Here is an 18304-nt window from a genome sequence, read left to right on the forward strand (position 1 = left end):
GACATACCCAAACAACTACAAAAAATATGGCTCAAAACTATGTGAAGTGTACAACTAGTGAAAAAACAAAACAATATATTTATACCAGAATAATCATCAGAATATTACAGCGAACAAGGATATGATATAAACTACTTGCACGCCACATACTTTTTTTAATATGTAATATTCGTGGATAATAGCATTTATTCTCAGTACTGAGTAGGCTAACTTACATCAGTTTTACCTTCATGTATTAAACAAACGTCTTCTAGAATCTATATGAAAGTGATTAGAAATGCTGCAAACACAGGCTGCAACACTCGTCAACATCAGGGTCACTATCGGTCAGTTGAGGGGGGGGTATTACTGTACTGACGGACGGTAGAGGGCAGAAACGCACCAACGTACCAGGTCTGCCTACCATGATACAGCGAAAGGCTCGAAGAAGTGACGGAAACGATGCTGCTGCTAACAACTGTCCCTCGATAATAGTCATAACAAACACGGTCATGTTTAACATTGGCTAAACAGCTGATAGGCAGTGTGAGTGCTACAGAACCAGCTCTTCTGTCAAACCTACGGAAGGTAGGTGCTGTAAACCTACAATGAATGAGAATGTGTGGTTGTGTTAGCCGCCGTCAGCTAACGTGGTGAGTGATGTCTGGGATGATGGGTGAGATGTTAGCATCGCTCTGAATGAGATCACAGGCCTGCACCAAGAAACAGGGACAGGACTTCAAGTTGTAACACTTCACTTTCAACTCTGGTTTTTTTTTTAGTCCGACAGCAGTGGCTCTCTCTTGTTACCAGGTAAATCACCATGGTAACTAGGGATGAACTCCTAACCTGCTCCAGAGCTGGTTAGCATCAAAATAATCAAACCTGGTGTCAGATTTGTAAAAACCTTTATTTTGTCCGTGAAAACAACAAAGATGTAGGCCTATGTGCTTTCTTTATTGTTGTTGTTGTTGTTGTTGTTGTTTTTTTAAATCAGCTATTTGTTGATTGATATTATTGATTGAGAACTACTGTTACCTGGCTAACATGTGGCATGTGGAATGGATGATGGTGTGGTGTGCTGGTGTAGTGCGATACTAGTGGCAGGATAAACTGTCACACACTGCATTTTTTTTTTAAATTTCCTAAATAAGTAAAGGTTTCATTAATATGGAACTGGGCTTCAAACAATATTGAGGCTCTGACTTACATTTATAACACACTTTAACAACAATAAGAAGCACAAAACTGGAGAACTAATCACCCAATGTTGTAATGAAAGATTCTATTAAAGTTGCAGCTAACTGCACACTTAATAAAATAACTTCAGCCTCTTGCAATATTGTGAACACCTCTGCTTTGTTGCAAGCATCAAACATTTACCGATGACAAACTGCTAATTTTCTCTCTCCGTTCCAGGACATCAGAGGGATGGCAACTGCACAGTCTGCTGTAACGTTTGCAGTGTGCATCCTCATGATAACAGAGCTGATACTTGCCAAGAAGGACTACTATGATATACTGGGAGTGCCTAGAGATGCCACTGAGCGACAGATAAAGAAGGCTTTCCACAGGCTCGCCATGAAGTATCACCCTGATAAGAACAGGAGTCCAGATGCTGAAGCCAAATTCAGGGAAATCGCTGAAGGTACAGTTGATTTGTAATTTTTGGTATTGCTCAGGTGTGTAACGATTCATCGTTTTCTGACACACTGGAATATTATTGTTTCTTGTAACCTAACATTTTTATCCAGCATGCATATATACAGAGTATTGTTTAGACTGTTTGCATTTCAAATTAAGACCTCTGGAGCATTTGGCCAAAGGTAGGTAATGTTCAGACTTGCTGTGACTGATGTTAAAGGGATAGTTCACCCAAAATTCAAATTTCACTCTTTATCTACTCACCCTCATGTCCTCCGTGCCTTCTCTGAGTTACAGGGAGGTCCGCGCAGCAGTATTTGTCCATATAATGGTTGTCAATGGATACCAACTTTCTTCGTCCAAAAAGACACACCAAAAAACATCCAAATACCTCCATACTGCTCGTCTGTAATGTCCCTCTTAAATTGAAGCCCCGACATGAGAAATTGTTCCGCTGGTCAGTGCACACAGGAAGAGCAGTGAACTGAGACACTGGGAGCTTCGGCTACAAACAAGCTTAAAATATAGACTTCTTAAATTTTTTTCGGAAGAATTTCTCATGTTGGGGCTTCAATACAAGAGGGACATTACAGACGAGCAGCATGGAGGTATTTGGATGTTTTTTGGTGTGTCTTTTTGGACGAAGAAAGTTGGTATCGATTGACAACCTTTATATGGACAAATACCGCTGCGTGGACCCCCCCGTAACTCAGAGAAGGCACGAAGGACTCTGAAAATTCTCACAGCTCTTAGTCGACATGAGGGTGAGTAGATAATGGGTGAAATTTGAATTTTGGGTGAACTATCCCTTTAAGCTTTTGCGATTGTAGCATAACCTTTTCAAAATGCTGATGAAACACAGTATTAACATCTCCAGCCTAAACTGAATCTTTGCTCTGAATCTTGTCATGTGCAGCTTATGAAACTTTGTCAGATGAAACCAGGAGAAGAGAATATAACCAGTTCGGTGACACCTCTGCGTACTCCACTCAAGGCAGGCCTACGCAGGGAGCGCATCAACCTTTCAGCTTCAACTTTGATGACATATTCAAAGACTTCGACATCTACAGCCAGAATAGGCACGCCCGCCACAGAAGACACTTTGATGAACACTCCAGGTCTCACAAGGATTCACACAGCAGACACAAGAGACACTTTCAGGGAGGTTTTGGAGCAGGTATCTTTGATGACATGTTTGAAGACATAGAGAAAATGTTTACTTTTGACAGACACACCAAACAGACTGAAAACAGGTTTCATGGTGCATCAAAACAACATTGTAGAACAGTGACTCAACGCAGAGGGAATATGGTAACCACCTACACCGACTGCACTGCACCCTAAGATGCAGTGTACGGTGACTTAAGTAAGACTTTAATTTGCCTTAAGGGGATACAATACTGTTGTATTGATTGGGTAACTGAAAACCACTTGGTTCAAATGCTGTGAAATTTGAACTGCGACACTGAGGACTGACATTCAGGCACAGAATGACAGGAACTGACTAAACAGTTTATTTTACTTAGGTCTAAATTCAAATAAGCTATGTTTTTCAAGCTACTCTCAGTGTGGACTTGTAAATGATTGTAGTAATTTTTCACTTCTTGTGAGAGTCCTTTCCTTTGTCAGTATTTTTTCAAGCACCTTCTTTTTATAGCCGAGTCTGACAACATTGTACTGTTTAAAGAAATAGAATAGACCTGGCACACACCTGCATGTGTCATTTCACTGCTACTACACCTGCCACTCTGTTTTGGTATAGTTTTAGTTTCTATTGTATAGGTTTTGCCATTGTAAGTTTCAAATCACAGCCGAAGGCAGAGACAAAAGAGTTTTGCTTATGGTTGTCAAATGGGGAGCAACGTCAACAAAGACCTGGAAGCCTACACACGTTGGAGTGTTCAGTGTGTATTTTTGGGGTTGCACTACATTTTGTTGGAATGTGTCTACTCTATGGTGTCAGTGTCACTTTTGTAGACCACATTTTAATGTTTGTGGTTAAATCTCCAGCAGTAATTGTAAAAGAATTGTAAATGACCCTAAAATATGATTAGACAAGAGGTATGCGTGATTATAGAAATGTTTATGATTATTCCGATCATATTTGGAGTGGCCTCAATAGACCTGTAATAAAGTGAAGACCAAGTTTAATTTTTGAGGTCATACTTTGTTGTGTTTAATTTGATAATACTGACAAAGTCCTGGTTACACCTTATAATCAGTCCAAAAGAAAATAACCAAAAATGCTCCAACTTAAAAGATAATCCGAGTTAAATAAACACTTTTTAGTAGATTGTTATATTATACACTGCAGTTGGATTATTTTGTTCAACCCTGTATATTGCCAGTCCTTTTCAAGGCCATTCTGTGTGACATAATGTGGGTTTGGCTGTTGTTTACTAGTTTCACATCAGATAGCTGATTGCCAGACCCTTTTCAATCCTAAAAATCACATTGGCAAGAAAGAGATTTATTGCAGTATTGCAGGTTTTGTGTGTATCCCAAGAATGTCAAAAGATAGATCAAGGTCACCTTCAATACAATGAAAAGTCCCAAATTTCAATTTAACCCACTCTTTACTTTGTAAATGTAACTGTTTTAAATGGAAAACATTGTAACAGGTCTACAGTTTCACTACATTAAATTGAACCACAATCCCTGAAATGTAGGTACTGAAAACCCTTTGACTGTCTGTGGACCACTTGAACCATAACCTGCAGTGTACTAGAGGGGTTGTGACCAGTTTATTGGGTCAATATCAAGTGAAAGAATACTGCAGTGCAAATCTGAAGAAATAATTGTTATATATATATATATATATATATATATATATATATATATATATATATATGTAGGCTATATATATATATATGTATGTACAATTAAGCATTGATATGACCAGTTGCTGAAACACACGTGTTACCTCATTCCTGTTAACTAGATAGTGACATTCTCTGTTGATATTGTGCTGTGCAATATTTATTTTCTTCATTGATATTATTGTTGTAAAATATCCAGTAGCACTTTAAATTTTGTATACATTTCCAGATACATGTGTTGTTCTTAAAGAATGTTTGGAGAAATAAAACATAGACAACAAAATAAGGGTTTGTTTTTTTTTGGTCTGTAACAATGAGAATGTTGTCCCCTTTCATTTTGGACACAATAATCAGCAAAAATACCTCCTATATAAATGCAGAGACTCCAAAACAACTACAGTGAAATTGAAATAGAGAAACAAATGAGCACACAACTGATGTTAAACCTACAGTAAATGCTCAATCTTCCATAATTAAATAGGTGGTCATACAGGTGTCATAATAAATGTACGCATTTCATTCATGTGTGCCTCAAGCATAGACTGTAAAAGTAAATATTTTGGTGCTCACCTTAGTTACCGTTGCGTAGAGGAAAAATTTGCATCTTTCCTCTCATTAGTGCAACACGACTATGATGTCACCCGTAGGAAATGTAGTCCAGGAAAAATCAAACCCCGAAGTCACGGTTGTCGAGTGGGTCGCCAGTGAACTCAAACTCCCATGATGCAACTCTCACAAACTGTTTGCGCAGTTGTCGGCAGAACCAAAGCCAGTAGCAGCAGAAGCTGAGGGACATTGAATGACTTTGTGCCCGTGTGTGGCAGGGTAAAGAAAGTTGTCTTTTTGACAGGTTTAGTATCGAAGCTAATGGAGGCCCTCATACCTGTCATAAACAAGCTGCAAGATGTTTTTAACACGGTTGGCGCGGATATTATTCAACTGCCGCAGATAGTGGTCGTAGGGACTCAGGTAAGAAACGTCACTTTGCTTAGGGGCTAGCAACTTAGTTAGCCTGCGTCAACTTATTGTTTTGCCTGCTTCTCTTTACCACAGTTTTTCTTTCACTTTCGTTCAGGGACAGTAGACATAAATAATTACACTGGCTTTACATACGTTTCACGTTATACGCTCATCTAAGGTTAAATCATCAGATAAGTAGTGAGCTGGAAGCAAAGTTAGCATTAGCTACATGTGATCTCACATTTAAACTAATTGTTTGGGTTGACAGGGAACACACAAGTATACCTTTTAGATCACTATCTTGCAAATAAAACCAAAGTCCGATCCTCAGATTTTAATTGCTACACATTAATAGGGTTACTTGATATGATTTGATGGTTAGCTTAGCGTTAAGTGTATGTAACATTACAAGACTACAGAAATAGTTTTTGGTCGATCCACAGTCCAAACTCCTACACATTCAGTCAGTGATGTCTGACAAAGATAGGCATCAGCTCTTCTCCTGTGAGAGGCTGAAATCAGCAAACTTTATTTGTCTTATTGACTGAAATTATTAATCAGTTAACAATGTTAAGGATTAATTAGGTCAATCAACTACAGTAATTGATCAGTCATTTCAGCTCTGAGCATACACATATTCCTCTCCTCATACCCCTTGCACTACTGAGCATCTGTCTTAATGCAAAACATGATTTACTACTGTAAACCATCCATTCACACACAGTCCTGCTCTAAGCTGCATTTCTTGTTTCACTTAATTAGCATATTAATTGATAGTGAAACACATCATTACATGCAACCCTTCATCTAACTAAAACAACCAATACAGTGATACAATTAAATAGCTCTGGAATAATTCTTACCATAGCAAAGGAATGTTTAGTTTTTGTTGATGCTATTTTAAAGGTGTTGATAGTGGTATTTAGTCCACCCTTGTGAATACAAATGGGGTCAGGAAATTATTACAAAAACCACCTGAGTATAATGTAGCAAAGTACCGGTGAGCAACACCACAAACCAATAATAAGCACAAACCTGAATCAACACCTCTGTTTTCTAAAACAATTTCACCCTGACCACCTGACTACCCTGTGTACACATCAGAGCCTAATTGGTTTAAAGTGGCAGGTTTTTTTTTTTTTCAAACACGTTCACTTTCACTGGTCGACTAATAGGATGTGGCTGTCTCAGACCTTTTGGCAGGAATCTCAGGGCATTACAGTGAGACAAAGCAAGCCAAAGGATGGTTTAAATGCCTGATTTATTATGTGCGTCCTTGCCAGGGCTCAGCAAAGGCCCAGATCTGCTGAGAGTTTTACTTAAGGACAGGTGCAACCAACGCTATGTAAGAAGTATTAATCATTGGGGCAGCAAAACAACATCTCTTTTATAGCTCAACAGAAAATAACACATGTTCAGCCCTCCTCTTCCACCAAGGAAGAAAGAGATCTCAGCTAGCCAAGTGAGCTAGGTGAGGTATTTCAGCTCACCAGATCTCATTAAGACTTACACTACCACACGTCAATGAACAAGGAATGACTGACTCGTGGCAGCCAATGCTTGTGTGAGTGAATACTGTGCACAAGGTGAAGCCGCCACAAGATTTGTGTCTCACCCCAAAGTGACACTCGGTGCTGCCAATTTTCTGTCGTTTATGTTTATGTTCCTGAGCTGTTGGAAAAGTTTGGGCAGTGATAAAGGGCTAATGGCGTTGAAGTAAATCACATACAGTCAGTCTGAGGTCTGATGTCTTTGCTCACATTTTTACTACCTGGTTTTGTTTATGACGGTGTTGTTGTTATTGTCCACAGAGCAGTGGGAAGAGTTCTGTTCTGGAGAGCCTGGTTGGGAGGGACATCCTGCCACGCGGCACTGGCGTCGTCACACGCCGGCCTCTCATCCTACAGCTCGTCCACATCGATGCAGACGACCGCCGGAAAACCAGTGAAGAGAATGGTAACGTCACTGTAACCTCTGCTTCCTCTGGATATCTGGCTGTTCGGCCTCCCTATGTATTGACTTCTCCAACTAACTAAACTGTTTGATCGTCAGTGTTTCAGTATATATACGCAGAATTATGTGTGTGCACTGTGCTTTGTCTGGTATTTGTATTTCCTCTCTCATCAGGAAATGTTGTATTGAGCAAAATGAAGTTCCTCTAAATTCGCAAACAATCCAGCCCGATCAATGAATGTGGATCTGGCAGGTTGAACATTATTCAGTCTATCTATCTACTGATATGAGTCATATAAAGTCAGCAGTATTTTATTTTATACAATGCTCTGCTCTCGATCACCAAAAGGATTATTGTTTCTAACATTTAAATCAAACAACAAACATCACCACAGCAAGAAACACAAGTAAAAGTCATGTTATACAGTTTTAAGTTAGTGAAGACGCACCACAGTCAAATATTATTGTAAATACATATGTAAAGTACCAAAAATGAAGATGCTCTACATGCAAAATGGAACATTTGGGAATATTTTATTATGTAATATCATTATGCCACATCATGTATTTATCTTATTATTATTGATGCATCAATGTTTAAGCATTACTTTAAATTTCCAACAGTTTTATATAAATCCCATGTCACTAAAGCTATTATATGAATGTAGTGAAGTGTACTCAGAGTCTGCGCTGATATCTTTCACTTGTGAATGAAAAGAACAGGGGAGTAAAATGTGCCAAGATCCTGCATTTATTTAAAGCTGATCTGTGGAAATGGCCTCAGAGTGACTCTGCATTGCTGCAGAGTGTCGTGCAGGAGCTGCAGATAGACGGGCTAACCCTTTTGTCTCCTGTCGTCTCTCTTAAACCACAGAATCCAAGAAAAATGGACGCCTTTACAGAGGTCTCCTTTTCCTTGTTCTATTTATTTTTGTGTTTGTACATTACATAACACCCCCCCCCCCCCTTCTCTCTTTCTTTTGCCCATTCTGCCTTGTATTTGTGTAGCTCCTTCCAAAGCTGCCAAACCATGTGGCCTCACTTGATTCAGCTCATGCCCCCCCCCCCTCACCCCTCCATGCAGGATGGCCTCTGTCAGTTTAAATTAGACCAAGAAAGTGTGCAACTTCCTGCTGAAAATAATCATTTTTTACACCTTCCTCCAAGAGCACCTTTAATATCCTCAAATAGCAGCTTCCTCTAAAGATGACTAACAGACTCCATACTACTGAGGTTGTTTCCTTGTTTTGGAGCAACTTCAATTTCAGCAGCAAGTAATGACATTGTTTTTAAAAATACTGTGACAGTCTCTAGGTCTCCTCTTCCCGAAATGCACATGCTTTTTTTTTTTTTTCCGTTGCTTGAGGCTGTAATTTGCTTTCATTACTTTTTGTGTGAAAACCACAGTCGTTCCACTGTTTTGTAAACTCTTCAGCTGGTGATCTCTGACTGAAGAGTTTTTCCGTCCCACCCTTGCCAAAAGAGAAATCATCCCCCCGAGACATTTAACAGATTAATAGTAAAAATAGTAACACTCTTCTAAAAGCCACATCTGTCACATCAGTGACCCCAACATCTGTGCTCGATTTTGTTCTCTTGCAGGCATCGAAGGAGAAGAATGGGGCAAATTCCTACACACCAAAAACAAGGTAGGTGCCGTTAATGGGATCTTCCTGCATGGAAGCACTGCATGGAAACATGAATATTTGATCAGCCTGGGTGTGATACCCTTGATCTCTTCCCTTTATTGATTCAGTCGTATTTATAAACCCAGCTACAGTGATATTGTGGAATGTTTTCAACAACAACATTTATCGGTAATGACATCAGGTACACACCCTCTCACCAGCTGAAATGTTCATGTAGTTGAAGTGTGAAAGCGCTCTGAGGTAGAATTGTGCCTTTTTATGCTTTACACAGTTCTCCATGTTTAAACAAAGAAACCCTTATGATGTGCTAAGTCCCATGACACTGACTCTGAGAAAATCTCTCTTTGTAAATTATCCCCTTCATGTTCTTATGTTTTTGTCCCTCTGATGTTATTGTTGTAAGTATCAAAAACTACTGCCTACAGATGTTGGAGTCTTTACCTTTCTACCTTTCTTACCGTTCAATTGTCCTTTCAGATCTACACAGACTTTGAAGAGATCAGGCAAGAAATAGAAGCAGAGACAGACAGAATTTCCGGCAATAACAAGGTATGTTAATTACATGTATGAGGAGGCAACGACAGGAAATGTTATCCAAGGCAAACCTAAATGATATTATTAACTGACCTACTGATATCAGTCCAGTCAAGTAGCTGAATCATTTCCCACTGTTTTTCCTCTCAGGGTATCAGTGATGAGCCCATTCACCTGAAAATCTTCTCCCCGTATGTCGTCAACCTCACGCTGGTGGATCTTCCCGGCATTACAAAGGTGAGATGGTTTCAGTTTCGCTCCCTGGTGTTCAGACCTGTTTCATTTATGAACTCATGATGGTACTGTGCAACTGTGTATCTGCAGGTCTGGTTAATCCTTAAAAAGGATGCATTCAGTTTTTACCTTGATAGTTTTTCCCTGTCTGTTGTTGTAACACTGGTTATAACCTCTAGGACCTGAATCGTTATTATGACCACCTTATTGAGTATCATTGTTGTTTTATTGTCACTGCTAGCCACAGTGAGACATAATGGCAATTTAAATTAATACAAATAAAATGTATTGGTATATTCACCCAATTATCCTCCACTTATCTGGGTTCAGGTCACATTAATTGATTAATAATAAGGATTATTGCTTTGATGTCCTCATTATATGTTATGACCAGTTGGTGGTTCGATCCCAGCATCCACCAGTCCAAATAAAATGTCCTTGGGCAAGATACTGAACCCAAAATTTCCCCCAATATAGCATTAGTATGTGAATGTATTTTTTTTTCAAACACAACATATTTGAATAGGTGAATATACCATAGTGTGAAGTGCTTTAAGTGGTCATTAGTGTAAATGCAGTCCATTTACAATTTACCAAAGTCACATTTTAAATAGTAAACACACTGTGTCGTGGTATTAAATCAGTGTGTATTTGTTACTTCAGGTGCCTGTGGGAGACCAGCCCAAAGACATCGAGATCCAGATCAGAGAACTGATCTTCAAGTACATCTCGAACCCCAACTCCATCATCCTCGCTGTGACTGCTGCCAACACAGACATGGCAACCTCAGAGGCCCTCAAAGTGGCCCGCGAGGTCGACCCTGACGGTAAACGGCCTTCTTGTTTTCATCGTTAATATCCCAGCCATATATTTGTGGCCCTCCTTATCTCAGCAGTGTTTTGTAGCCATGTGTGTACATCTGTGTGTTCAGGCAGGAGGACCCTCGCCGTTGTGACAAAGCTGGACCTGATGGATGCCGGGACAGACGCCATGGACATATTAATGGGCAGAGTGATTCCTGTCAAACTGGGCATTATTGGAGTAGTTAATAGGTAACACCACACTAATATGTTCGACCCTAATGTGGCGATGTTCAGTGCAGACATACAAAATGCAAAATAAGTCAGCACCATATCGTGAGTATTGTTTTGTTTTTGTGTATTTTAGGAGTCAGCTTGATATCAATCAAAAGAAGATAGTGGCAGACGCAATCCGCGACGAATACGCCTTCCTACAGAAGAAGTACCCCTCACTCGCAAACAGAAATGGAACCAAATACCTGGCGAGAACATTGAACAGGTGTGGATTTCAGAATTTATATTAAATCTATTTTTATTTAATAGACAGCCACATTTTCTTGTTTGTTAATCGATCTCAATGACACAAAATCTGATATAATAGAATACATGTGTCTCATCTGATTAACTTCCTGTTGTTGACCTTTTTAAATGTTTCCCTTCCATGACGTAGGTTACTGATGCACCACATCAGAGACTGCCTGCCTGAGCTGAAGACCAGGATCAATGTGCTGGCAGCCCAGTACCAGTCTTTACTCAACAGTTACGGCGAACCCGTCGACGACAAGAGCGCCACGTTGCTGCAGCTCATCACCAAGTTTGCTGCGGAGTACTGCCACACCATAGAGGGCACGGCCAAGTACATCGAGACAGCTGAACTGTGAGTTACACAACTCTCTGACCTGCATCAACCTTCACACGCCACTGAGGGGTGCTGGCACCCGGCCTCTCCTGAATGATCTGATTCTCCTGGTATGTTTACTGTGGCTCACTCCCTTTTTTCTTTTTTCTTTTTTTCAGATGTGGTGGAGCAAGAATCTGTTATATATTTCATGAGACATTTGGTCGCACGTTGGAGTCGGTCGACCCTCTGGGTGGTCTGACAACTATCGACGTGCTCACAGCAATCAGAAATGCAACGGTGTGTTTTGTTTTGTTTTTTTCTTGCTACATCTCTAACTTGTCCTCTTACATTGAACATTTTTTAGGACATGTTTTCATTGTGCTCGACAGGGCCCGAGGCCTGCTTTGTTCGTGCCTGAGGTTTCGTTTGAGTTGCTGGTGAAGAGGCAGGTGAAGCGTCTGGAGGAGCCCAGTCTTCGCTGTGTGGAGCTGGTTCATGAGGAGATGCAGAGGATCATCCAACACTGCAGCAACTACAGCACACAGGTGGAAAACAAGCTGAGATGTTCACACACTTAAAGGGATAGTTCAATATTTTTGGCAAATTGGCCCATTGCCATAATTCCTATAGTTTTAGGACTACGGTAGGTTCATTACCTTTATTTGTCGGTGCAAGCTATTTTTGGAACAGCGGAGCAGAGCCATGAGCTGCTCAGAGCTACGCTACAGAGGCTAATGGGATTTCTTGGTTTTCCTCATCAAACTCATCAAATACACAATCCAACAACTCCAAAAAGCTCTCGTGGACAAGTTGTGACCTGCACATTCACCAGAACGTTACCAGACAGAGTTGTTAAAACTGCCCTCAACAGGAGCGCGCATCAGCGGTTTTGCATTAATTTACCTCTAAAACAACTCTGTCTGGTAACGTTGTGTTATTATCTCATAGCGTGGTGAATGTGCAGCTCACAACTTGTCCACAAGAGCATTTTGGAGTTGTTGGATTGTGTATTTGATGAGTTTGATGAGGGAAACCAAGAAATGCCATTAGCCTCTGTAGCGTAGCTCTGAGCAACTCACGGCTCTGCTCCACCGTTCTAAAAACAGCTTGCACAGACAATGAAAGGTAACGAACCTACTGTTAAAACTATAGGGATTATGGCAATGGGCCAATTTGCCAAAATGTTGAACTATCCCTTTAAACCTAAAGCACAGTGGTATCCTGTACACACACAGAACTGTGACTCTGACAGAGGTTCTACTGTTTGTTTATCTCTGCAGGAGTTGCTGAGGTTTCCAAAGCTCCATGATGCCATAGTAGAAGTGGTCACCTCCTTACTCAGGAAGAGACTCCCCGTCACCAATGAAATGGTCAGGACCTGCTCCACATGAACAACTCTGAAGGGAAGTTTATTCACAGCCCCGTCTCATTAATCAATGTCCTGAATTTCTTTGCAGGTTCATAACCTGGTTGCCATCGAGCTGGCCTACATCAACACAAAGCACCCTGACTTTGCTGATGCCTGCGGCCTCATGAACAATAACATAGAAGTAAGATAAACAAACTCTCACAGACGCTGTCCTCATGTAATACAGTTATTAAATGTGTTGCCATGTATTTCTCTGCTAGAATCTCAGGCTGATTGTGTTAGTTGTGCTCTAGTGAAGATGTGGCCTCTCACTGATCTTGATCCTTTTGTGGATTTCACTGGCAGCACAGAAACCGGGAACATTCCCTCTTCTTTTCTGTGTTCGTTGTTTGATTTGTCAAACTTGTTTTTTTTATAGGAGCAGAGACGTAACAGAATGAGAGACCTGCCACCTGCCGTCCCCAGAGACAAGGTACAGTCTGTCTCTATGAGTCACACATCCTCTTTTTTTCTCCTAACAGGCTATAACAGGTTTTTCTTTCTTATCAGTGATGCCTTCATGCATTCAGTCTGCTCTTTCTGAATTAACCAACTTCAGAATTTCCTCCCAAATTCAACCTAACTCAGTCATGGTTTTCACATTATGTGAAGTTCCTACTCACCTCCACTTGTAGCCCCTGCCAGGTTTCTGTCTACTCTTCTCTTCTGATGTCTTTCTTTAGTCCCTTAGAGGCCCAGGTGGGCAGTCTGTCTCCCCCACTGAGCCTCCTGCCCCCGAGGGCGAGGCCGTCAAGGTGTGTCCCGTTCACTCACTGCCTGCCCGCGTTTAACCTCCACCCACCTCCAAGTCCTCACCACACTGTGACACTGCCGTGGTGTTTTAGGAGCAGTTTTACCTTCACTGATCCCACCTGTGATCTTCACACTTTTCTGCTGCATGGTTTTTTTTCTGATTGAAGAAACACAGCAGCCCCACACTCAGTGGATGTGTCATGTTTCATTTAAAAAAAAAAAAACTTGATGTGGTCATCAGGTAATTTTATAAAAAACAATCAAGAATGCTGTTATGAATAGTCATTTTCACTCAGACTTTTATGGACACTTGACTTTGATATAATATAAGCATTTTTACTATTTAAAGCCATGTTTCCAGAGGCTTTATAGAACACACTGTATAATTTAGTCTGTGTTAAAGGCACAGAACAAATGGACATCTGATGATTTAAAAAATGAATTATGGAATTTAATTAATTAAAATATATGAATGTTTCTGATTTATCAGATTTTTTTCTTGTTTCTTGCCTTTGTTCACTATTCTGTCAACAATGTACAGCTCTACCTCTCGCAGTACAATATTGTCCTAATAATGCATCCCAGGGTGCAATAACACAGTTTGCTGGTTTGAGTTCTTCTCTTTTTACCTTGGGAAGTTCATCTTTGAGCTGCTTGAGTTACAATATGAACTGGAAATATTGGGATGTTCTTAGATGTTGGTGGTGTAGAAACCAGTGTAGATAAATCTCTTCTGCTCTGCTATCATCAAATCAGCCAATCCCAAAACTGGCGTTATGTAATCTGTGCTCATGCCTGCCAGTATTTTCCACTAATCTCCTTGCTTGGTCAGTTTTAACTGAATAATCAACAAAAGTCTGGATGAACTTCTTTGGAGTGAAAACAAAGAAGGCCTGGTGCATGCTTGTGTTAAAAAGAAATGTAACATATTCATGGCACTGTTGTTGATTTAACCCATTTTCCTGATTTCCTGTACTCAAGTTGTGTTTCCAGACCCTGAGCAGGATCGTCACACCTCCTCACCCGGTCTCTCTCTCTCTCTCTCTCTCTCTCTCTCTCTCTCTCTCTCTCTCTCTCTCTCTCTCTCTCCCTCCTCCCTGCAGGCAGCAGCAGGCAGTTCTCAGAGCGGCTCCGTCAGCGAGCAGACAGACGGAGGGACGGGGAACTGGAGGGGGATGTTGAGGAAGGGAGAGGAGGGTGCAGCCGGTGACAGGGCTGTGACTGCAAATCTGCCTCCTGTCAGCCCACAGAAGGGCGGCCACGCTGTCAACCTCCTAGATGTGGTGAGTCATGATGGCAGGTAGCTTCCACTCACTAATGGAGCTTTGCAGTTTCTATACTGTAGCTTAAAAATCATAATGTGACTTGTTTGGTATTTAAAAACTAAGAAAACCTTTATTGTCGCATCACATTCAATGATGCAACGCATGGTGGGGAGTCTTCAGAAAAAAACAGCAAGTGAAAAACAACTTACATCTCAGAACAGAATTTAACCTAATCTGATCCCTGATTTCCTGCAAGGACCCAGACGGAGTCAGAGAAACCACTTCTTCTATTTATTTTGATATTTGTAGCCCATCAGCCAAAAGTTGAACTCAAACCTACACCCCAGATGTCCTTGTTATCAAAGAGAGGTATAATAAAGAAAATATATGAATAAATCAGTTGGAGGAGAATTACTGAAATTAATTACTCAACTCAGGTTGGATAGTTATACATTGTTCTGCAGCAGTTCACTGATACATTCAAATCCATGGATGTTTTTCTTCTGCACCTCTGCAGGCTTCAGTGTTGGTGAGACATCAGGGACTTAAAGCAGAGACGGTTGAAGTGACGACTGAACACGGCCACAATATGTCTCTTAAAATTTTCAACAATTTAACAACAGATGAAGAGTTTGTATAAGGATGTCTGTCAGTTCAGCACCGTGGACAGTGTCACGGTTTTATTAATGCACACGAGCACATGATCAGTGTGGCTCCCAGGTTAACAACAGTGTGTGCCAACATTTTCATCAATAACCTCCAAAAGTCAGTCAAATTATTATGCATCTTTAACAAATATACCCATAATCCATAAAACTACTAATGTTAAAGGGATAGTTCAACATTTTGGCAAATTGGCCCATTGCCATAATCCCTATAGTTTTAGGAGTAGGTTTGTTACCTTCAGTTGTCGGTGCAAGCTGTTTTTAGAATGGCGGAGCAGAGCCGTGAGCTGCTCAGAGCTATGCTACGGAGGCTAATGGGATTCCTTGGTTTCCCTCATCAAATACACAATCCAACAACTCCAAAATGCTCTGGTGGACAAGTTGTGACCTGCACATTCACCACGCTATGAGATAATAACGGAACATTACAAGACAGAGTTGTTTTTGAGGCAAATACAGAGACTGCTTGCTGAAAAACTGCCCCTGACGGGAACACATATCAGCAGTTTTACATGAATCTACCTCGAAAAGGTGAATGTGCAGGTCACAACTTGTCCACGAGAGCATTTTGGAGTTGTTGGATTGTATTTGATGAGTTTGATGAGGGAAACCAAGAAATCCCATTAGCCTCCGTAGTGTAGCTCTAAAGTTCTAGTTCTAAAAACAGCTTGCACCGGCAATTAAAAGTAACGAACCTACTCCTAAGACTATAGGGATTACCGGTATGGCAATTGGCCAATTTGCCAAAATGTTGAACTATCCCTTTAAAAGTTAATATAAACAAAATGACAAAGTCTACGTCATCACATCACACTGTAGCTGCTTAAAGTCTCTGTTATACTGACAGTTTCATACGTGATTTAACTGTTGTCCATGTTTCCATTTCTCTGATCACGTCCCACTCGGTGCATTAACATGGACATTCGGTGTCTTTTCATCTGCAGCCCGTCCCAGTGTCCAGGAAGTTGTCGGCTCGGGAACAGAGGGACTGTGAAGTAATCGAGAGACTCATCAAGTCATACTTCCTTATCGTGCGGAAAAACATCCAAGACAGGTACACATTTAATTCTCCTTGCTTATTTTTTCAGCTACTTATTTTTTGAAAAGTTTGCGTGAGTGGTCCCCTCTAACGAGCTTCACCGTATCTTCATCCCATCTCCCGTCCTCCTGGTTGGCCCCAGTGTACCGAAGGCAGTGATGCACTTCCTGGTGAACCATGTGAAGGACTGCCTGCAGAGTGAGCTGGTGGGTCAGTTATACAAGACGGCCCTGCTGAACGACCTGCTGACAGAGTCTGAGGACATGGCCCAGAGACGCAACGAAGCTGCTGACATGCTCAAGGTAACAGATCTGTCAAAAGAGTCACTATGGATAGCAGCGAGATCCAGTATCAGTCACACACTCATTGCTCAATAAAATATTTAGATATCACTTCTGTCATTGAAACAGATTTCTTTCAGTATATCAGTAGCATTAGAGGAAAGACAGAGAGATTTTAAGATTGCTTGTTTAAAGTGATTCACCTGCTCTAATCGTTCCTCCTGATCCCCTCTTATTCACCTTCAACCTTAGTGATAGGGAACAAAATGCACTGATGTTTTTCTAAAGCTTCAGCTGCCTGAGATAGTCTTTGTGATCTAAGTGTTTAGCTCTTAGTGTTTCCCTGTTGAGCTACAGCTACGGCATTGTAACAAAACTGCAGAAACATTGCACTTGATTTTCACCTTTGAGTTTCCACCTCATCAAATATCGATCCAAATGATTGCACAGAAAGAGGCTGTAGATGTTGACCCTGTCACTTGTGTTGTAAAATTCATTATTTAGACCATTAATTAGACCATTAAAATTCCAGCTTGAACAGCAGGCTTGATTACAGCTGTTGAAACCAATTTGAGTCTTCACGTAAGATAAGACGTGATAAGATATTTCTGTATTAGTCCCATGATGAGGAAGTTTTACAGCGTTGCAGCAGTAAAAATAGAAGTATATCAATGATTAGATATAACATTGATTTAGATTAACTGTAACTCAGTAAACTCAGAGGAAGATGTCCCAAATATTGTACATGTAGGTCTAGTTGAAAGTAGACACAGTACAGCCCAAAACACAATAATAGAATAAGTGATGTAATTCACACACTTTTCCCTCTCCACTCCTGTGTGCAGGCGCTGCAGAAAGCCAGCCAGGTGATCGCAGAGATCAGAGAAACCCACATGTGGTGAGAGCTGCCTCTCTTCAGCAGGCTCTCTTCATCCCTCATGGACCATCCAGCCCCCCCTCCCTCCCCCAACTCCTCCTCCTCCTCCTCCTCCCCCCAGCCGAGTCTCCCAGCACTTTGACTGCAGAGACAACCTGAAAAATGCACTGGTGTGGATATGTGTATATCTAAACATAGTTTTAATGTACAGAAGGAACTTGATTGAATTGTTGAAGGGCGGTACATATCATCGGCATCAGACAATGCCCCTGTCCTAGATGGTTATATTTTTCTTATGTAATTAAAACAGTAAATATACAGATCATGTTATACATCACCACTATGTGGAGCCTTGCTGAGGAATGTCTGCTCTTAATGTAGATTCCAATTAAAGTTAGAAATGAAAACACACGCTGCGATATGTAGATGCTCTGTATCATGTTAACTCCTTCAGTGGAAACACAGATTGTTCCAAAGAGATGCACTTAACCTAGATATTTTTACTGTGGAAATACACTGGCATTTTTACACATTCTTCTGAACAGTATTGTTTTTATGTCGACATGTAAAAGCTAAATTAGACCCATTCTTGTCCCTGTTTAC

General features: G+C 40.8%; 2 protein-coding genes across 6 annotated transcripts; both read left to right on the top strand.

Moving 5' to 3' along the window:
- The first annotated feature begins 350 nt into the window (after window positions 1-350).
- Window positions 351-3455, top strand: dnajb9a (DnaJ heat shock protein family (Hsp40) member B9a). 2 transcript variants are annotated; one of them, XM_085778166.1, is made up of 3 exons: window positions 351-576; window positions 1407-1627; window positions 2540-3455. In XM_085778166.1, exons 2-3 carry the CDS (start codon window positions 1411-1413, stop codon window positions 2965-2967), a joined length of 645 nt encoding a protein of 214 aa, XP_085634292.1. In that variant the 5' UTR covers window positions 351-576; window positions 1407-1410; the 3' UTR covers window positions 2968-3455. The 2 variants fall into 2 exon arrangements, with proteins under 2 accessions (XP_085634292.1, XP_085634291.1); XM_085778165.1 differs by having other exon boundaries at window positions 352-567; window positions 1399-1627.
- A 1764-nt stretch (window positions 3456-5219) lies between these two features.
- Window positions 5220-18108, top strand: dnm1l (dynamin 1-like). Of its 4 annotated transcripts, XM_085778169.1 has the most exons (20): window positions 5220-5411; window positions 7214-7358; window positions 8230-8259; window positions 8958-9004; window positions 9482-9553; window positions 9689-9775; window positions 10436-10598; window positions 10704-10824; window positions 10940-11071; window positions 11243-11449; window positions 11590-11710; window positions 11803-11958; window positions 12694-12783; window positions 12871-12963; window positions 13201-13254; window positions 13505-13576; window positions 14678-14857; window positions 16449-16558; window positions 16686-16845; window positions 17670-18108. In XM_085778169.1, exons 1-20 carry the CDS (start codon window positions 5310-5312, stop codon window positions 17724-17726), a joined length of 2199 nt encoding a protein of 732 aa, XP_085634295.1. In that variant the 5' UTR covers window positions 5220-5309; the 3' UTR covers window positions 17727-18108. The 4 variants fall into 4 exon arrangements, with proteins under 4 accessions (XP_085634295.1, XP_085634297.1, XP_085634296.1 ...); XM_085778171.1 differs by lacking the exon at window positions 13505-13576; XM_085778170.1 differs by lacking the exon at window positions 8230-8259.
- The last annotated feature ends 196 nt before the right edge of the window (window positions 18109-18304 follow it).

This window comes from Trachurus japonicus, chromosome 6 (genome assembly GCF_045865225.1).
Source record: "Trachurus japonicus isolate A0001 chromosome 6, Traja_1.0".
Taxonomy (NCBI): domain Eukaryota; kingdom Metazoa; phylum Chordata; class Actinopteri; order Carangiformes; family Carangidae; genus Trachurus; species Trachurus japonicus.